Genomic DNA, 22,021 nt, shown 5'->3' with positions numbered 1-22,021 from the left:
ATTTAAGTACCTTGTCTCGGTGATCCTATTGTCCTGGCTGAATCCCCTCTCTCTCTCTTTCTCTTTTTCTGTCTGTCTCTCTCTTTTTCTTCACACCCTGCAGAACAATTCGTTGAGAAATCCTCCTGCGCCCAGCCTTTGAGTGATTTATCCAGCCTGGACCCTCACGGGGATTTTAGCAGCAGCCCTTCTTCCCTGTGCACCGAGCCCCTCATCCCCACCACCCCCATCATCCCCAGCGAGGAGATGGCCAAAATCTCCTGCAGCCTGGAGACCAAGGAGCTCTGGGACAAGTTTCATGAGCTGGGTACCGAGATGATCATCACCAAATCCGGGAGGTAAGGCTGGGCAGCCCCGGGGTTTCCCTGCGCGCATCCTTCGAAAAGCGGCTTTGGACAGGGGGAAAAAAGGGCAACGTTACCGAAACCCCGCAGGTTTTTTTGTATCGGGAGAACAGCGCGGCGGGGTTAAGGAGGGGAGGAGGAGGAGGGTGAAGCCCCATATTTGCCGCAGCCCCTCGGCGGGCCCCGCTGGGGCAGAGGGAGAAGCGGCCGGGCCGGAGCGAGGTGCGGTGCGCTGCGGCGGGGCCGGCTGAAATCCGTGCGGGGCGTCCTGGCGGCGGGGAAGAAGAGGTGTTCCCGTAATAATCAGGTTTGTGACTAAAATCCTGCGGTGATTTTGAGGCGCTGGGTTGGTATAGACCGAGGGAAACGCGGGGTCGTGGGGAAGTGATCCTGTCGGAGCTTGGTTTGGTTTGTTCTTTTCTCTCGGTTGCAAAAATGCGCAAAAGAATTTCAGGCTTTCTTCTTACCTCAAACTATGCCGTTTCTTCAGTCAAGCTTGTGGGGTTTGGGTCAGTGAAACGCAGTCTGCAGGAGCCAAATGTTTTTCGGGGTTTTTAATCCCCAAAGTTACTTTTTATGAACGTAGTTGCCTGAAGATTTTTTTCCCCCCCTAACTGATAAGATCTATCGGTATGTGTTTTTATTTTTTAAAAATAGGTGTAAAACATGCAATATAAAGTTCAATATTTTAAACTGTCAAAAATTATTTAACTTTATTTCTGGTCTACAGGATAACCTTACGTTTTAAAATTGTGTTTTGTCAAAACAGTACAGAAAAATAAATGGTTTAGTTTTGAAAATTCCGTTCAAAAATATTGCGAACAGGCTTAAGAAAACACTCACGTAAAATATGTGAGAATAACAACGGAAATAATTTTGGAATATTTCCCTTACAGTAATATGGATCCCGCAAAATATAAATAATGAAAGAAAATCCAAGTTCCTAAGTATCTATGTACCTTAGCTACAACTATTTTCTGAAATCGTTGTGTGCTTTAAACTGTCAGGCAAATGTGCATTTCTCCTTCCTTATTCACTTTTAACAATGTTTTTCTTTTTGCTCCCCAAATATAATTTCGATTTCAAGCTGCTTTCTGTCTCCTTATTAGAGAGACACAAGATCTAACTCCCGTCATGTGGAAGCAAAATCAATACATGCTTTAAGATTTTGCAGGGGATTTAAAGATAATTCTTACTTTTAGCAGCTTTTCAGATGCTTTGTTATTTCTGTTCTCTGCGCAAATATTTATTTTCTGATTTGCCTTTTTTTTTTTTTTTTTTTTAGGAGAATGTTTCCTACGATCAGAGTTTCCTTCTCGGGAGTGGATCCTGAGGCCAAGTATATTGTGTTAATGGATATAGTTCCTGTGGACAATAAAAGATATAGATATGCCTACCACAGGTCTTCCTGGTTAGTGGCTGGAAAAGCTGACCCTCCTCTCCCTGCAAGGTTTGTAGATTTTATTGCTGGTCTTTTATTTCTCTTTACTATTATTTTCCCCTTCAGAAAATATCTTGTATTAATCTTTCCGTTCTGTTTGCAGACAGTGCTCTGAGATTTTGAGTCCGTGTTCAACAAAGCTGGTTACAAAACTCTGAATACAATTTTTGTGTTGCAAAATCTAGCTTCAAATCTCTGCTTGAGATTTGATTTATACTGAGTATTCCAAGATATGCACAATTTGGTTAAGAGTTGTTTTACACATTACTGGGGTTTTATTTTTTTTTTAATATTTAAGTTTGTCATTATTCAGATAAGAAAACTTAAAAAAAAAGTGTCCCTTGGATTTCCCCCCCCTCAATATTTGACCTCATAATTTAAAGCCATCCAGGCGCCACCAGCCAAGCCAAAAGAGGAATAAATTGCAGCTCATTGCTGTTTATGCCTGAAATGATATTATTTCTGTAACATACCCAGCATTTGCTAACCAACGATTTTATTCTTGATCTTAATCATCTCTTAGGCAGCAGGCAAAGTACAGATCAGTTCCTCAGTTACTTTTCTTTTTGTTGAAAGATCTTTACATATTCTGAGACATCAGGAAAAAAACCCTCTGTAAAATAAACCCTCTACAATAAATTCCCTTTTCTCTACAGAAACAAATGTTTTAGAAATTTAATTTCTAAAATAATTCCATTAATGCAATTAATGACTGATTCCTTTAAGCACTGGGCAACCGAGGCTGCAGCGCTGGGCTGTACAGTGGGAGGGCAGGTCAGGGGAGACCCACACTTCATCGTATTCAGCCCAGCACTTCTGTACCTACTTCAGTCCCCAAGGCCAGTGAGCCTGCAGCACATGTCGAAGGGCTTTGCTGAGTCAGAGCTGGAGATATGGAAATAATGCGGATGGAGCCTCTCTGGCTTCAAAGAAACTTTTTGCGGAGGGCTCCCCGCAGGAGCGCAGATCTGCTCCAGGTGGCTTAGCCTGGGGTTAAGAACTTGCTTATTACAGAGGCAGAAATTATAAGTGAAACACAAGAAATGGAAACCATTTTCTTTTTTTTGGTGTGTGAGTATAGGCACCAAATTCTGCGCGATTTCCTTATATAAATAGTTGAACTGAAATCTTGGTGACTGGTGATCTCTGGAAGGCTGTTCAGGGGAGTAAGCAAACAAAAAGTGCAAGCAGAGAAGCTGTGATTAAAGACAGCAACCTAGGAGTTATGTCTGCTTTGTTTTCATGGCCAAAAACTCCTTCTTGCAGTGTGGTTAACGTCTGAGGGCTTCATTTGACGTATTGTAATAGGCACTGATCAAAACCCAAAGAAAAAACACAGATCCTGCTCCAAAGGAGTCAGCATCAAAAGAAGAAATAACAGAAGAACAGAAATAATTTTAAGGCAGTGCTTCCCCCTTCTTATTTTTCTGTTCACGCCCCTTTTGGGATACCTTTAAATAGATTTCTAATTCACACTCTCTCTGGCATAGACTTGTTCAACAAGGAAATATTGGAACATAAGACAAGAGACTGGAATAATTAGCAATTGCCCTACTGAGTATTGGATAAAACCTTCTTGAAGTTTAACAGTTATTTTTATTGTACTGCGGTAACTTTTGGGAGTCCTCAGCAGATCAGTGCCCCTATGTGGAAATTTGTGCTGTTCCATTTTCAGGAGGCTTTGCCCCCATGTGTGAATGTACACCTTTCCTGCTTCATTTTCAGGATGCTTAGGTAAACAGACTATTGATCAGAGCACAGGCAGAGGCTGCTTTTTTTCTTTGTGTAGACAGCACTTACATATACATTTATGCACTTTGTCCTCCTTATACTTCTCTTTGGTGAGAAAAAGGATGTCAAGAGGTTCAGCGTGCCAGTGTTTGCATTACCAGTGCTTCTTCTAGAGTGTTAATGCATCTTTTCAGGTGGGAGGCCTCAGTCTTGCTTGACAAGATTAAAAGTAGTTCTCCTCCCATCTTGAAACGAGTTTGGTCCTGCTTCGGTAACAAAACCCTTAATGAAGTTGTGATTTCTTGTCCTCCAAACGCAGGGTTTTAGCTCTCCCTGCTTGAGGAGTGTCAGTGAGAGGTGTGTGTGTGTTTTAGTGTCTGGGAGCTGGTAGCAAGTTACTTACTCCCCACACACATCACTGCCTGCATCTGCCCAGGCACAGTGACATCAGGGGAATAATTCAGGAGTTGCATTGTGCCTGGGTGTAAGGCTTTGCAGGATTGAACCAGTTTGATGGTTTTACTCTTTCCATTATACAAATAACTTTCAACACTGTGACAGTTTTGTAGGGTTTTTTTGGGTTTTTGGTTTTTTTCAAATTAATAAGTATTCTGTGATTCTGTTTGAAAGATTAGCCCTTCAGGGAACTTTCTATTAAAACCAGTTTTATCCTTGTCTTCCTGCTGTCAATGTTGAAGACAAGTATATGTTGCAATGAACAAGTTTATGTTGCAATGAGCACTTAAACAAAAATACTTTTCAGAAAGTCTTTTGTAAATCTTCTAAAGTGGTATCTGGGGATAGAGTTCCTATGTGATATTTTGTGTTTGTCTTCCACATTGTTAAAACTGTGTGAAACATCAGTTCAATAATTTTCCATATGTACCTTTATTTGATCATCTTCCTTTTTTGCCTCATTTCTTTCACTCAAAAGTTTATCACTATATAATTTTTTAACTGTATTTGTCTACAATAATTTGTTTAATGAACTTAGTGTTTACAGACTTACAGAAAACTCTAGGCAGGAAACCTTTAAAAGGTATTATATTTTGAGAATTATTTGAGACGTTACGGTAAATAAAAGTAGCATGCACGGGGACCAGACCATCTGTTAAAGTAAATAGAGGGAGTGCAGTGTTGCATTCCAAAATACACAAGAAAGAAGCAGTACCCAAACCTTGTGTATATTATGAATCATTATATACTGCAGAGCAAATTCACACCCAAATATGGCTCCTAAATCCTTTGTGAATCGAAGCGAGGAGCCCCTCACATCTGGCTGGCCTTAGGCAGCAGATCCCGGACAAACTTCTGGGAGAGCCTCGTGTGCCGCCCTGGAATGTGCACATTTATCTCACTGACCTGTTTGCTCGTGAACCGTGGTCTGGCCAACAACTTCTGCTTCCAAAATTGCTAAATTGCTGTGTCAGGGGTTCAGCCCTCTTCCCTGAGGTGTGCAAGCTCTGGCTGTGGGAGAAGTGTGGGAAATAGGTGTAACTCACCAGGTGGAACCCTGTGTTGCAGTGGGATTGTTGGGGTGTAGGAAATGGGCAAAGAAAAGGAAGGTCTATTATTGTATTGTATACCAGTAATTGATATTCTGGTGCCCATCCTTCGGTAACTCTCCTGTTAGCATTCTGTTTACAGGCCCTTGGTAGTTTTAAAGCAGTGCCAAGCATTAGCCATGATGGTGTAAAACAATTGTGCTCAGCTTTTCAGCACAGGGAGGTCTTTACTCATTCCCTGCACATATTTGAAATACTTTGGCTTCTTGGTCCCAATTAGCCAAACCTTGCTGAGTCTGACACTCTGTGATGGCAGTAAACACTATTAGCTAGTATCCAGACACTCAAAATTAGGAGGCAAGCTCAATTAAAAAAAAAAAAAAAAAACAAAAAACCCACAAAAAAAACCCGAAAAAACCCCCACCCAAAACCAAAACCATCACAACTCTGGCTGAAAATTTGCAGGGCATGTTCGACATTCTTTTTGTTTTGCCTTCCCTAATTCATGGCTCTAAATATTGAAATTTTCACACAGTTTTTTAAAGGAAGGCAAAGTTAGTTTTCATCAGAGCCAAGATTCTTTTGACATAACATGATTCCAGGTCTTGGGATTTCAGATATATCATCATTTTTTATGAGCTTTGCAGTGCAATCAGCAGAGTCGATAGCAGTGAGGACGCCTGCATGCTAGGAATATTTTATTGTGACAGGAACCCTGGCTCAGCATCCCTCCCATGGACATAGCTAGAGCAGCCAAGCTGTGCTTTGGATCAATGTAAGGAAAACATCCTGCACATCTGAGACGAGCTGTGCTGGTAAAACTTTAGTTTCACTGTGTCTTGGGGATTCTGCTGGCAAAAACAGAACACAGGATCAAATCTCCTTCCTCTTGGAGCAACAGGGCTGCTCTCCCCAGCATCTTTGGTATGGGCATTCCTTGATTAGGGATCAGCATGCTCTATTGGAGAGTTACGCCCCACCGTTTAGTGGTTTTTCCATTCTAAAATCGTAGCTCAACAACAAGAACAAATGTTTATCTTCCTAACCTGGCAGCTAAGTCCTGCCCCACCCACCTAATGGAAGAAAGTAATTTGTGAGGCCAAAGACTTCACCCAAAATGAGAGTCAGGCCCTGAGTGAGTGATAACCAATGCAGGCAATAGCAAACCAGGGCTGGTTTGCACTAGCTGAAGGTCTACTCCAGCTCTTAATTTGCCATCACAAAAGAATGGCTGAGTTAATAATTTTCAGCAATACATTATTCCTATAAAATCATTGCTCTTAAACAGCATGGCACTTGTAATTAGTGTAGTCATAATGTATATATCATTGTATCTGCATGTCTTCTTGCTTCCTTTTCTTCTGCTTAATTTCCCAAGTGTAGGATTGTTAATAGCAGAGCTGCAACTAATTTTTCATGTCAGACCACTGTGCTGGACTGCAGCCTTCAACCTCCTATAAACAGACGTCACCACAGCAAATGTGTGATCGAGTGCAGGTTAAAATCATTATCACGGCTTAATGTTACATATAAAGAAAAATGCATTTTTATCTGCATTCCCCCATTATCTCTGTAATGACACCATGTTTTTTCTCTTGGAATTGTAGTCATTGTTATTTTAAGTGCTTGTTAGTACAGCTGTGGGGAAAGACATGATCAATTTTTCATTTGGGAAAAGACACAACAGGGAATGTTAATGTCTCCATTTTAGATAACAGGATAAAATAATAGTTATGGTTAAGGAGCAGTCTAGCACTCAGACACAGGATTCTCAGTTATGTTCCAGTGAATTAAATAAGTCATCTGCTTTACTGTCCTTCATGAATAGCTTTATTTCAGGAATTCATTAATTTGGGGAAGATGGTGTCACGTTTTAGCAGCAGATTTGTATTACCCTAAGTTCTCAGGATGTCTATGCCTGGGGAACCACTGCAAATCCCAAAAGCAAAATGACGTGTGCATTTTGACTTCATACAGAGGTAGTGCCCACACACAAGCCCAGAGGTGAGATTTTATTTTGAGCAGGAATTTTCTCTGTGTTTTTTAGGTTGTATGTGCACCCTGACTCCCCGTTCACAGGAGAGCAACTGCTGAAGCAGATGGTGTCCTTCGAAAAAGTCAAACTCACCAACAATGAGCTGGATCAGCATGGTCATGTGAGTAGCTCTATGGGTGGGAAAGGGAAAAGAAATCACCAAGGAATTGCTTGCTTGTGCCACAGGGCTAAATGGGAGAGAGACTGCCATGGAACGAGGCTGCCATGGCCCCCATGTTGCAACTCTTTTAGCCAGCCCTTCATACCACAGGGGTAGAATATGTTGGGTGAAGCTTGAATGTGTTTGGTTTAACATGTTTAAGGGTCCTTTTGGGTTACTTTGTTGTTGAGGAACAGGCAACTTTCAAAGTCAGGATTTTCTGTAATTTCATGAGGTGGATCTTGGTTCGGTGGTTCAAATCATGCTCCTACTTCCATCAGAAAAAAAAACATCCATCAGGGACAAGTTCAGGGTGGAGTTGAGCATCAGAGCAAGGGATAGAAGGGAGGCAGAAGAGCCTTTTGTTGTGCTTCTGCTTTCATTTTGCTGTGACTTGGCAGTATGCTCTGCCACGCGCCATGGCCAGCCAACCTACGTGCTTTTATATGTGTGCTTGGAAGCTCCCTGCAGGTCACTTCAGGCCACCTCTCAGGGTTGGGTCTGTCAATAAGAGCTCTTTTACTTCCAGACTCATCACAGTATGGGCTCAGAGTCAGAAGAAAATACTGACCTGACACCAAAGCTGGGTCTATAGAATTATAAAACATAAGCGTGCCTCAATTGCCCTTGAAATAACTGTGGGCTGCCTGTCAGTCAAGGTGCCACAGGATGGGCTTGGGCCTCTGAAGGAGACAGGTCCCAGCTCTGATTGGTGCCAGTTTGTTTTCCTAAGCCCTGGAAGGCTGGAAGATGGTGAATAGGATTCAGAGCTGCTTGCCACAGGTTCTTGCCATGCTCCATCAGTGGGGATAATTTCTGTAGTTATCTGAGTGCCTAGTGGTAGGTGGTAGGAATAGGTGTTGTCCGTCCTGTTCTCTCCGTGAAAGTGCCTGTAAAGTGCAGGAACAACTAGATAGTGCTCCCAAATTGCAAAGAAAGAGCTAAAATTGTTGCCTCTGGGCTTGGTGATTCTCTCAAGGACTGCAGAAGGAGGAAGGGGACTGATTTGGAAGAATTGTTGACTGAGAACAGAGCAGTTCAGTTTAGAAGAACGAGCATAAATGCAGTGTTAGTAAATGAGGTGTTGGGAAGAGAGAAATTATGTTGAATTCGAAAACATGTTCAGCGATAACTAATTCATTCAGCTGAATAATTGCTGAATACAATGTATCAGAAATCCCTTCCCTAGTGTGGTATTTATTGCCTGGACTGTGAGAGACAGTGGCCATTTGTCTCAGCTGCGTTCTGTGCAAATGTTTCTCATCCAAAAGAGGATTTTCACTCATTTCAAGAACTGAGAATTGAATCACAGCCATGACCATTTAAAATACATCCTGGAAATAACAGCATCAAAAACAGCTGAAACCCCCAACAAATAAACAAAAGACGGCCCAGATAGATGCCTCTGTGTTGTTCTTTTGTAGAGATCCATCTGTGGGTATATTGTTCTTGAACCAGTCCCCACCGTTACTCCCTTCAGGACTAGTGGAGAATGGTTTTGCTTTTTTCTCTCTCTTTTATTTCATAATCTGTAGAAGGGCAAAGCTGAAGATTTGTGAGGTCTATCACCGAGTGATGATAGAGCAGTATACGTGAGCACTTAAAAAGAAGCATTTTTCATCATAACAGGGGCCATGTGTGCCTCTAATAAAGGGCTCGCAGCAGTATATTGCAAGCTAGTTAGGAGAGCTGCACTTCCCAGAAGCCCAGAGGAGTAGGAAGAAGAAGTGGGTCTGAGGAGCTGTCGGGAACAGAGACATGTGGCAGAGCAAGAAGATGTAATCGTCTCAAATACAGGCAGCAGGAGAAAATGATCCCCAGTGTTTGAGACGCAGCCTTCCCATTCATTTCCGGAGAAGCAGAGCTTGATCCCATTCTTTACACAAAGGCTCTGGACAGCCAACGAGAGTGGAAAGTTTTGTGTGCTCAGCTAAGGATAAGCCCTGAAGGCTTGATCCTCTGTTGATTTGAGTGTCAGGTGTTAACCCTTCACAGAGCACTGTCTTTTTAATATTTTGTGGGGCTTTATGTTCCAAATTGGGATGTCAGGTTTTATGTGCTGCCTTACGGAAGCTATACAAATGCCACCATTGGATGATCAGTAGAATTAAGGAAGAAATCAGTTCTCTTGAGCCTTTAAGGAGGGTTCACTCTACTATGGCTCAAGGCATTTCCAAACTCTTATGCATGAAGAGGAGAGGAGAATTGAAACCTCCTGAAATCTCTCACTTCTGTTTGCAAGAGCCAGTCTTCACTTTTTAATTATGTTTGATAAGGCTTGTTGGCTCCTGAGGAAGTTTGGATGACCCAAAAGATGCTTTTAAATACTAGTTACAGGTAGGGAAAATGGATCCAGCGTAATTCCAGTTTGTTCTAGTTGTTTGCTTTCTTTACCATCCAGAAGACAGTTTTGGGTGTTAAGGTAATTGTGGTTTATTTGTAGGGTGGTTCCCTTCCTGAAAAGGAAGAAGTAGAGAAGAGAGGCATTTGTTTGTTCTAGCATATGTTTGTTTTCTCTTATTCCGAGACTTTAGGGTTGGCAAGCATTTCTGATTGTCTACCTTCAGCAGAATGTGTAACCCCAGAGTTATGCACATATTCTCCTCAAGCCTCAGGCAGAAGTCTTATCTCTGTGCGCATGGCATACAGCTCACTGCATGGAAACACTTTCAGATTATCCTTACCAGAGGAAGGAAATGGCTCCTATCTCTAGATTTTTACAGCCAAGCAAGAAATTGCCATTTTTCTGACAGCGAAATATATATGAGTGTGACATTTCCCCCCCCATTTTTTTAGTGATACTTTTCACTGAGTGCTTTCTTTAGGACTTTTCATTGCCCTTCATTGGAGTGCTATCATTTCTGGTTTATGGTGAGGTGAGCCATGAGTGTATACATTATTGTAATAATGTACTTGGCATTATTTTTGGCATTTACTCAAACACATGAATCTATGCAAAAGCAAACGCAAAGCTGTGAACACGTTTAATAAATAACAGTGCAAACTGAAAAGGGGTCATGGAATAGCCACAAGGATTTATGCCTAAGTTTTTTTAGTCCACAAGGCACAAGTTAGGAGCCTTGGTGCTTTCAGAAAGAAAACTTTACATGGTAATGCTATTGTTTGAAGCAGCACTCACAGCACAGTTCCTGAATTCAAAAACCACCTTGGAATTTTGCAGCTGGCATCCAGATTGCCTCTGGTGGCTGGTCTGTAGCCAGTGGGAGCCAGATGCCTACAAACCTGCCTGACCTTACAGCAGTCAGGATCCTGTAAGGAGGTATCCTGGTCATCTCCCCTGACTCAGGCTGTCAGCACAAAGGTGGATGGGGTGGCTGAGGGCCTGTGGCTGCCAGCAAGTGTGTGCAGGGGCGCAGCCGTGAATACATGGGCACCTGAGGTACCTCTTGGGACATTGGGACATGCCAGCAGGATTGTCACTGAGCTGGCATAAGGCATTTTCTGATAGCTACACCATGCAGGAGGGGACTGCTTGGACTTTGAGGCCACTCTTGGAGCCTGCTCTGTGAGGAACACCCTTTGGATCTCACTCCTTTGGGCTGTTTTTATATGGTCCTAACACAGATATTAAGGAGTGTCTTTGTGTGTCACCAGCAGCTTGTGTGGGGGTGGAGGTGGGGAACTACACATACAGATCCTCACATGAAGGAAATGGTGACATTTTCCTTGGTCATGGGTGTTTTGTGACCTCCTGGCTGCATTCAGTACTTGTTTTGTACATGAATGACCAGACTTGCCTCTGGTGGGAACAAGAAATGTATAGTACCATGGCAAGGGAAGTTATCCATGTGCACTCTATTTTATGGAAAACTTTCATAAGGGATTATACAGTCTTGTTTGAGAAATGTAGTTCATTCATCACAATTTGCACTCAGAGAGGAGTGAAAGGAAAGGGCATGTGTGGGAGCTGCCCTCAAGTTTTTCCCCCTTCCGCCTGACTGCTGCTCAGATGTAATGCCTTGGTGTGGATATCATGTCCATGAAAGGCAATGGAAAGCATCAAGGTCTGTGGGCCAAGCCCTCAGTAATCTCATCACCGTCCACACACGTTGCTTTAAAATGTCTTTTCCATCTGCTTAGAGCACTCCAACTATCTAGGATGGCAAGACAAAATTTTACAAAGAGAGGGAAAAGTGCTAAGGAGGCACTGTGTGTGTTCCTATACAAAATGGTGAAGTGCTTTGAAAAAGGACCTGAGCTGGTTAAAGCAAACATGCAACACTTTTAGGATGATGGTTCACTGTCATTGCAATGTCTTTCTTGTTGCTCTGTGCCTCCCCCCAAGTCCCAGGGTCTTGGCAATATTTGGCCCCAAAGGAGCAGCAAAGAAAAACACTAATGGACATTGTAGCTGTGATAGAACTGTCTCTAAGCTCTCCACTCCAATGCAATGTGCAACCTTTCTCATTGACTTAGCATGAAATACTGCTATGTTTCAGCTGAAGTTAACGCTTCCTGAGGAATGCACATTAGCTATTCCAGATGTAGGGAGCTGACTGTAATGTCGTTATGGCCCCTGCAAAATAGAACCACCCACACCATTGCCAATTTTGTCTTGTGACTGTGATTATATCCAAAAGAAGGGCTGGTGTGAGCTGAGCTCTGTATTTAATTCTTATATTGTAATACTGTGGTTAGAGACCGCCAAACAGGCCTCCAGCCAGTGGTAACTAAAGCAAGGGGGGCTCTTGGTTTGACTCCAGTGAACGTTGAAATTGGTTGGTTGGTACCTTGGGTTTAGAATTGTTTTGGGAGCTCGTAAACAATTATTAATGAGGATAGAATAGCAAAACCCAGTCATTTGGGAGTTCCGTACTGGTTTCCCTCCTCGCTCTCATTTTGGGTAGTCTGCGGTGACGAGCACTCCCGAAGGAGTTTGTTTTAAAGGTTTGCCACAGTGAAAGGCTACGTGGAGTTTTACTGTTGGTCAGATGGTTTGTGCTGCTGCTGGTAGGCTTTTGGATGGGTCTAATTTTTTCCATAATTTTTTTTCTGAGGGATTTGTGGCTGTTTTCATTCTGCACGTGTGCATTTTTGCAAGTGGCGGCTCTTGGCCATTAGCTTTCAGGAGTTACATAGTCACACCTGCCAACCAGGGCACACTCTGGCAGTGACTAATTCTGTATGTAAAACACCTCACCTGTAGGAACAGGTATTTATGCCTCAAGAAATGCATGCTCGCCAGTGGCGTAGGAGTGAGAGGATACTAGCTTCTGGGATGCCTGCTTTTCCACCTTCATTTCCTGGAATTGCCCAAAGGAGCTGGAGAATTTGCTCTGAAAATCAGCCCCTGGCTGGGTAGATTTCAGGTGCTTCCCCTGTAGTATTAATTAGATCTTTCTCTCCCCTCCTACCCTGTGGTTTTATAGCCTTTAAGGGCCCTGTCAACCTTTCTCTCAGGACAGTGCTCTGTCATTCTTCCTTGCAGATCATTCTGAACTCCATGCACAAGTACCAGCCAAGGGTGCACATCATTAAGAAGAAGGATCACACAGCTTCTTTGCTAAATCTGAAATCAGAAGAGTTCAGAACATTCATCTTTCCAGAGACAGTTTTTACTGCTGTTACTGCCTACCAGAATCAATTGGTGAGTAGAGTAGCTAATTTCCACAGATGTAACTAGATCCCACCCTGCTAAAAACTCCCTTCTGCCCAATCTAAACTAGGAAAATTTCTGCTATATCCTACCTTTCCATGCCAATTTTATTCATATTCACGAGTAATTCCTGAAGATACAGTAGTAGCACAGACTTCAAAGAGCAGTAAGAATTATTCATGAGAGTAAAAATGGCAAGTAGGAAGTTTTCTTTTGTCTTCCCCTCTGACTATAAAAAGCTTCTTGCATACTAACATTTAGTCATTTTCTAATTATAGCTCATTAAAGAACTGTTCTTATTTACAGTGATCTTTCATGTCACAAGCTATGAGCTAAGAGAGATTCTGGTTTGCACATGATGATTTCATGGGCTTAAAAAGTTGACTAATTAAGCTGTAAAGCTCAAACGTAGGGAAAATCACTCAGAGATATGCTTTTCAGAGGCTGCCCAGATTACATCCAGATGTTTGAATTTCAATTTGCATGCCAGTGAATAATATATACAAACTGGAGGAGATCATAACAATGGATTGCTAATGAGTAATTTTAGGAAGTCTATAAACAATCAGAGAACAGAGGCTCTGTTTGATGGTGGATTGGACTTTAATATTTAAGTCAGTGGAAATATGTTGTTGCCTTCAGTGTGATTCAGAGCATGCTTTAAGGACTTATTGACTATGGTACTTCAAAAAAACCCCACCTATTTTGCTGTTTAGTTCCCTCAAGTTAAGAAAAATATAGGCACTGCCCAATATGTGGGCAGGCAGCATCAGAGATTTAACGTACCTGCTGGATTATTTAAAGAAGAAGGCATTTCTTAATATGAAGCAAAAGCAATTTTGAAATGCTATGAATAAAATGAAACTAATGCATAGGGTGCCAAGGAAGCTCTGAAGATAATATTAGTAATATTAAGTCAGTCCTCATGACAGACCCCACATCCTGCTTTAAGGCTTTAATAATGTATTGATTTAGACTTAGATTTGTATCTGAATGCTGTAGAAAACATACTCAGCACCTGGCAATCTCAAGAAAATAATGTTTGTACAGGCAGTTAGATTTTTCCATGTAACTTTCTGTAGAAACCAGCAAAATAGTAACAGGCACAAAACCAGCTAGACCCAGAATTTATTTCTGTAGGATGGATTTTTGTCTACCGACGATATTTACACTAGAGATGTTTCTAAACTAAAAGCACATACATTGAGTCCTGGAAAATTTCTCAATGGAACATCTCCGGAACCCCTAGAGGTTGATGTTGTCATTTTATTTATGACTAATGAAAATGGAGCCTTTTTTCATTTTTGCCATTTCTTTCAGAACTGTTTTAAGGAGGGATTGATTACATTTCTGGAGGTTATTAGATAAAAGCTAAATACATTACACTTTCAACAAACTATCTCATAATTTAAGATTTAAAGGGCATGCATTTATTTAAACAGTCAAACCACTGCCACAGAGTTGAATTGTAGGTCAGATTTCATTTTAAAATGCTTTCTAGCAGATGTTCTCTGATTGTTTGTGAGGCAGTCTCTCAGGAAAAATATGGCCATAAATGATTGTGAGTCTCATCTGGCTTTGGTGGATACAAAAAGTTTCTTCTGTGATGTCATACCAAAACTTTAATATCAGGAAGATGGAAGTTTGATTGGTGAAAATATGCTCAAGAGATGAATAGGCATCCTTATTGTTCTGTAGTGCAGTTGGCTTGGTGTGTCGGTGATCTCAGTCAATGGAACTAGTTAGAGCTTGTCTTTTTTCAAGGTGGTTTTCAAAATGCTGCCATAAAAGTCTTCACTGGATGTGAGGCACCAACTTTCCACTCTGCAACATCTCGGTGAGCTGAGGGCTTATGGATGTCTTGGAAGTAGAATGAGCCTATAACTAATTTTCTGAGCTGTTACAAGGTCCTTGTGACAAGGCTTCAAGATTGTTTCCACCAGCTGTATATAAGTGATGAGACAACCTCAAACCCTCCACTAGCACTCAGGTCCACGGTGTTCGACCACTGACAGACCCTTAATTAAAAATTTAGAATTTCCCTTTGTCAGCATGTTCCTTCCTCTCTGTGTTTTCCTCAGAAGACCTCTTTCTCAGAATTAAAAGTTGTTTCCAGTTGCCCTCTTTATTTCTTAACATTTTATAAAAATATATATTTTCCCTCCTTATTATTTTCTTTTTGTTTTGTGGGAGAAGCCACCCCATTTTGAAATATATTTGTTTGATGAGAGTGTTTCATTGTTTGAGGAATGGAAAAGATTGGAAAAGATCCCATTTCTTTTTTTCTGAGTCTTGAGGCCCAGTTATTAAAAATGAGGTTGTAGCCTCTTTGATACAGGGTTTTTTGGATGTTTTTTTTTGAAGGAAGTCAGGCTGACAAAGCCCCTTAATGTGAAATTTTGAGAGCTGTTTGATTTTCTTAAGCTAGAGCTGGTGGCATTCACTGCCCTGCAGGATGGGTCCTGTGTTTTCTCTCATCAAGCTCTAACTCCCACTTACAATTTTACTTTTAGCTCTTGGAAGAAGTATGGCTGGAAAATCCAAATATTACAATGATGTCTGATGTTTTATTCACTAAATCTAAATTGGTTGGATAGATTGAAAATTTCACAAGAACAATGGTGCATTTTTTTCCTGGTCCTCGAAAAACATATTGAAAGCCACCACCATATGCCTGAAAAGTTTCACCACAAAGGGGAGCTCAGATGTTTTGGGGCAGGAGGGATTCCTGGTCAATGGGTTGCTCACTTAAAATGGAAAGGCTGACTGAATGAGTGGGCAGGTTTATAGCTACCTTTGAAAAAGGGAGGAAAGTTTTTATTCATGATCTGTGGTTTTTCAAGATAAAATAGTGATAGTTTCAGTGGAGTTACTCCTTCAATCCAAGCTCTGTCACTTTTAATCTGAGCTCTCCCCACATTTTTCCTTCCCTTCCTCACCTTCTTTTCATACAAAACCAGATAAACTGGCCCTATGTGGTGGCTGGTAGGCCTGCCTAAGAAGATTTCCCTGGAAAATAAATATTTTTTAATACCACCAGTAAAAAAAACAAGGTGGTGGTGAAGTGAAACTGTGACATCAGGTCACTGGGGCTTGTGTTGGTTATGTTCAGCTCCACCAAGCAGGCTCAGCTCTTAGCAGGGTGATTTGTGCTGCCTGTGAAAAGACAACCTGATTGATGCTGGTGAAGTATTTGGAAGCTGTAATGCTGTCTGTGGGTGGGTTCCTCCGGCTCCAGGCAGCAGGAAGGCTGAGCCTGCCGTGCCCTTTGGTCTTCCCACTGCCACACGTGCAGCGAGCCTGGTTTGCCTCCTCCTCAACTCTGCAATGTCTCAGGAGCAGCGCACGGGGCACGCGGATGAAATGGGCAGTGAAGCCACAGGGGATGGATTGGCCAACACTTTGTACACTGCAGTACCCTGACACTGTATTCGTGTAACGTTGCTCTTTTTTGTGTTCCCAGATAACCAAGCTGAAAATTGACAGCAACCCTTTTGCTAAAGGATTCCGTGACTCTTCCAGACTCACTGATATCGAGAGGTAATGGGGACTTTCTGTTTACTTTCCATGCAGATAAGATAAAGAGAAGAGAGAGTTTGTAGGAAAAGCATCCTTTCAACTCTTGAGAACCTGTGCATTTTAATGTTATCTTGCTGCATATAGTAAGACTCCTCCACATCCCTTAAAAATACTTATAAACTTTATGAAGAAAGAGCTGTTTTGAGTTTTGACATCTGTTCCAGTTGGGGCCAATATATTAGTCTTCTTCAGGGGGCTTCTTGAAGGGGGAAGAGGGTCAGTTTTACAACTTCAGAATGAAAAGCTTTTTTCTTATCATGCCATTTAATCCTATTGAGAGCTGTGAATTGGGTCAATGGGAAACAAGGGCAGTGGTCCTGTGAAAAACATCTTTACAGCTCCCCACTGCTCAACATAGTGGAAAAGAGAGAGGGGGGCTCCCAAAATTCACTTCAGCAGTCCCAGACACCATATTGGCAATTACTACCATCAGGATGACTCCCATAACTCCCACTCTGACAACAAAGATGCCATTTTTGTTTCACCAAAGTTGTATTACAAGCTGCATCAAGGGAAAGCTTTATCTGGAAACTGTTCTCTGTGTGTACAGCTCATTACAAGCAACTGCTGCCATAGGGACAGAAGCATTAACCCACAGCTGAGTTAGGAAATAAACTTCAATCTCTTGGTAGCTTTCCAGCACGTCACATTTTTATGGTGTCGTGTCAAATAACTTGGCAAATGAAGCAAATTAAGCTGCTTGTGTCCTTTAAGCTGGAAGAGAACTCGATGGAGATGGATATAGCACATCCAATTTTTCCTATGAGCACACAATCATGAAAGAAAGTTTGAAGAGTCCAAAACCCTCTAGGCTCCTATATGGAGATATCCAGATGTATCTGTGAATCATTTTTCACAGGTGCAAGCAGGGGAAAAACTGCTCAGTGAAGTCATAGCCACAGAGCTAGAGAAAGTCTTTACAGCAGTTCAAAAGTACATCTATCTAAGCAGGCACATGGATGGGAAATAGTGGTATCCTTTACACCTTACTAGTGACTGGATCATAAGTGATCTGTTGACTAAATGGGTAAAAGAACAGTAATTTGTGGGGAAAAAAAGCTTGTAGGCTGCACTGCACATTTGCAAATTTGTTGAAAATTGTTTCTTAAGTAAAAGCCTTCATTGAAAATGAAAACAAACAAAAAAAGGAGGCAAATTTAATAAAATAGCATGGCCTGCTGTATTGAGAGAATACTCAGGTAAACAAGATCCAAAACTCAGGTTAGTATGCAATAAATAGTAAAGGAAGGACCTGTCAGAAGAGGTTTCCTTGTTTTACAGACAAGAGACATCTAACGACACAGCTTTGCAAGGGCGGAAAGAGTCTGAACAGATAAGCTGGGAGAAAAACTTAGTTACCTCTGTGCAGATGAACTGACTATCGTGGTGCTGGATATGAAGGGAATTTTTCCAGAGGACATCTTATAATAACAGCACATGGCATGGAGTCAGAAATGCTGAGCATAAGCTGCAGTGCCCTTTTGTTTATTGATAAGTGTAAGAATAGAGCCTGAGACAGGCAGCCGAGCCCAGGCACAAATGTTGCCACGAAAGATAAGGCAGACAAATGTGAAGCCTACAATAAATACAAGAAACAGAATGAGAAAAGTATTAAACTTACATTACAACTCTGGATTTGAGAGGCCAGGTTTTGGTCAGGTCTGATTTTGATTTAAATTAGAAAACCTAGCCCTGATTACTATTACAGTATTATTTAAAAATTTAGAACCTGCTGCAAAACACATCAAGTCATGAGATAATACAAGTGTAACAGGCAAGTGGGCTGGTAAGAGAGTATTTGAGAATTGCCTAAGTCATACAAATGGTGCAGAAATATCAAGGGTTTTTTTTGGTTCTGCCACTAAAATACTCAGGCACGTGAAGACATCATTCTCTAAGTGCCCACTGGCTCTATATTAGCACCAGAAAAATCACTTGAAGAAATCCAAAGCAAAGGAAATAGCAAAATAAATGACAGTAGGGAGAATGGCAACAGGAAGAATTTCTTATTTGATGTCCATTGCAACATTAATTGGAAATAGGTAAATCTTGAATAGCACAGCATGACTCTTCCTCAGTCTAATTAGAAATGATAAGATCACCGCTGGAGAATAATACTTATTTTCCAGAGAAAAGACTGTGAAGGCCAAAATACACTTGCACAGCTCTTGAAAATTGACTAGTTCTCTAGAAGCTGTGAAAATACTTTCCCTGCACTGCTCCCTCAGCAGGCATGCACTCAGCACGTGTGTGTGTGTAATCTACAGTGTGGTGTGGGGATCCTAATGGCCTCCCGTAAAGCATCCCATGATGTTGGGGCCAAGACAGCACTCATTTATCCTGAGTTCTAGCTTTTCCAAATGACCTAAGTAGTGTGAAAGCACACAGTGCTTTGTATTTCATTTCCAAGTATTTAAGCCTGCTTTTTCCTAAACAGCCTTTGGGGAGGGAAACAAATCAGATCAATTGATCTTTAGAGACCTAAAGAAATTAAATTAGTCTGGAGTCAGTTACTGCACTAAACCATCCAGTAATTGGATTGCTTCTTGTAACTGATTGAAAACAGCCTCTATCTGTAACAATATAGGGAGCTTTTCTTTATAGTAGATCTGAGAGAAAAACACATCTTTTTATGACATGATGACAGAAATTGCACTTTTTTAACCTAATTGAATATGATTTTATAAATATGTGACTTTAACGATTTCAGGCTTCCCATTCTAGATTTACGATCCTTATGTAAGAAATTCAAGCTGCAAATCCCTCTAGGATTAAATCTGTTGGCATTGTATGTGTTGGAGCGGAAATAATATATATAAAAGTAGTGAAATTTGCACAGCAGTAGAGGAGATAGGCAAGAGTAAGGTTTTTGAAATGCCCTGTGTTTTCTTTTGTTCCTATCATAGAATGGTTTCCTTGTACTCAGAGCTATATGCAAGTCTTTTAACTATCAAAAGGAATCTTTGGTGAGTTTGGTATATACTGAACTTTTTGTAGGATGCAAGGTTCCCATGACTATCAACCCTTTCCCTATATTACTTGGGATCTATTTATAGCAATGTGGCAGACTTTATCTGGGGCTACTGGGATTTAGATAAGTTTCTGACTCACCTTTTGATCTTTTTACGCGGTATTTACATCTCCTCTACTATAAAACGGCTTCCACTGCGGTTGTGAAAAAAATTGAACATTTAGCAGCAATTACCAGAATGTGGATCTTAGCATACTGTGAGATGTGGGACTATGGGATGCCAAATCGAATACTGAGGCATTTCTGCTGAAGAAAAAACTGTCACAGGCATAAAGGATGCAGAGGCAGAACCCAATAGATTAATTTTTTTTTCATTTGAGTCTGAATTAGCTTTTGAGTTGTTGTGAAGAATAATTTTAGCCCATTAAAAATAAATAGATAAATAAGACCATCATACCATTTAAAAAATCCAGTGAAAAAGGTGATAATTTTAAGAGCAGGAGCCAAGTATGTGATAGACAAGTTCAGGGTGTGGATTTTTAATATTTAAGGAGAGAGTTAAATGAATATACCCATCTGCACAAGTCCAATAATGCTTCTGGGATACTTCAAGAGGAAATATGGAAAAGTATAGTTGCACACCCAAGTAATTTTAGGCAGAGAAGGAGAAGGGAAGGATGGGGGGGATGGGGAAGTTAGAGAGCAGCATCCCAATTGGATTTGCATGGTAATAAAATTCCAGATTTTCCCCTGAGGAGCTTCATCTCTGAGATGTGGAAATACATCACGCTGGCTTTCAAGGCAGTAAGCAAAGTTCATGGTAATGCCTGGATAGGGGCACTTCCCTGCTGCAGGATCAGTCAAAGCCATGTGCTCAGTGCTGGGCCAAGCGCATCCGTCCTCTCTCCCAGCCCTTCCCTGCTCACCCCACTGGGCTGCCCTCTTCCCCATTCCTGTTGCTGGTCTGGAGGATCTTCCCAGACTCTTTGAAGCCTCCCACCAACAGCCAGAAACACGTACAGGCTGTATGGCCTACCCCTACACCCATGGTTAAGTAGGGCTTTGTCACAGTTCTCCAATAAGTCAAACTGCCAGCTGATCCTTTATTCTCAGCCAGCTGTCAGTCTGTGAATGTCAGCAACCAGCCATGAGTTATCACCTCTGATGTTTAGGTTCAGACAAGAAAAGAAGTCCTGAATTTAGGGAGAAATGCCAAGGACTCTGGCATAAACACCTGGTATCTAGTGCCAGTATTCCAGATGTCGCTGAGGTTACTCCAGCCTTCAGCTGCTGCTCAGATGCGGGGGTGGATTGTCTCTATTTTCTGCATCATCCCTTCCAGAACACTGCAGGTGGCTTGGATGCCTTAGCAAATCTTGAAAACACTACCTGCCTATGTTTAAACACCTGAATTATTCCTTTCAAATCTAGTTCATCTGACTCTGCTTGTTGTTAGCCAGGCAACAGTTCCTTTTCACCCAGCAGAAAGCCCCCCTGTGCCACTTAAATCCTCTTTAGTTGCCAAGTTTTTAAGCACTCACACTCTGGCTCATTTTCCACTCAGATTTTCTGTTATCTATCTTCTTACTTGTGCAAAATGCTATAAAAATATTATTCTAGTTGTTTCCCCTCACCTCATGCAGATGTAGTGTGGGCATGACAGGTGGGGATGATGTCAAATCAGATCTCGGGTTTCCACCCCAGAGAAATTTTTCCAGGGACTTCCCCCTACAATTTCATAGGACTTCTCTGTACTCACCTCTCATCATTTTCTGGTTACAGTCAGAAAGAAATGGTTGCTCCACTGGGTGAAGTGGAGCTCCACGGGGCTGGCTAGGTAAGATAGTTTTCTCATTTTTATTTGCTATTGACAGAAGTGGTGTGAGTGTATTGATAACTTCATGCCCCTTCTTCATAAATGTCATTACTTTTCCCATGCCATGGCATCAGCTAGGCTTTGTCACATCCATGCAAATTACAGCTCATCTACAAGTGCTGGATTTTTACTGAGAGGGTGACAGTAAACATCATTGTGGAGGTACACTTGTTCTCCTACAGCCATCAAACCCTAGATTTTTCCTAATTTAAGATTCATTTCCCTTCTTTCTTGTATGAATTCTTGCAGTAATGCATTCATCCAACACTTGCCCAGCAGTTTTGATTCTGTGTGAAAGTACTTTGCAGCTCTGGATGAGTTTTTGGGCCAGGTCACACGAGCTACTGTAGCCTGTAGGCTTTGTTTTGTCCCGGGTTGGCTCAGTTCTGACCTAAGCACAGGAACAGAACTACTTTGTTCTGCTCAAGGATTTGGTCCACATCATGGACCATCCACACCTGAACTATGTTCCTGTGGTCAGCCTCCATCTACCAGTAGGAGCAAGTATATGTAGAAAATTAATATGTCTGTATGTTCATGTATATATAAAGTTGCAAATAAAAGCCAGAGGGACATAAAGGCTGAGTGATATCTGAACAGTGGTTCTGACAGCATAAATTGTTCACCTGTAGCTGCTGTTACAGAAATCTATTTGCTCTTCCTGCTATGTTGTTTTGGTTTTTTGGGAGGTAAGTGGTTTTTGTTGGTTTTTTGGGGGGAGTTTTATTCATTGGTTGGGTTATTTTGTTGGTTTCTTTTTTT

The 22,021-nt window shown here is 41.6% G+C and overlaps 1 protein-coding gene across 1 annotated transcript in view; it reads left to right on the top strand.

The window, feature by feature from the left end:
* TBX20 (T-box transcription factor 20) overlaps positions 1-22,021 on the top strand; it is a 34,151-nt gene that overhangs the window by 2,035 nt on the left and 10,095 nt on the right. Inside the window, exons 2-6 of the mRNA XM_058035942.1 lie at positions 104-338; positions 1,630-1,794; positions 7,069-7,177; positions 12,666-12,824; positions 16,297-16,373. Coding sequence (XP_057891925.1) covers positions 104-338; positions 1,630-1,794; positions 7,069-7,177; positions 12,666-12,824; positions 16,297-16,373 — 745 coding nt within the window. The remainder of the gene's footprint in view (positions 1-103; positions 339-1,629; positions 1,795-7,068; positions 7,178-12,665; positions 12,825-16,296; positions 16,374-22,021) is intronic.

The sequence above is a fragment of the Melospiza georgiana genome, chromosome 1 (assembly GCF_028018845.1).
Source record: "Melospiza georgiana isolate bMelGeo1 chromosome 1, bMelGeo1.pri, whole genome shotgun sequence".
NCBI classification, from domain to species: Eukaryota; Metazoa; Chordata; class Aves; order Passeriformes; family Passerellidae; genus Melospiza; species Melospiza georgiana.
Note: the sequence above shows the minus strand (reverse complement) of the source record. Positions and strands in the feature narration are given on the sequence as shown.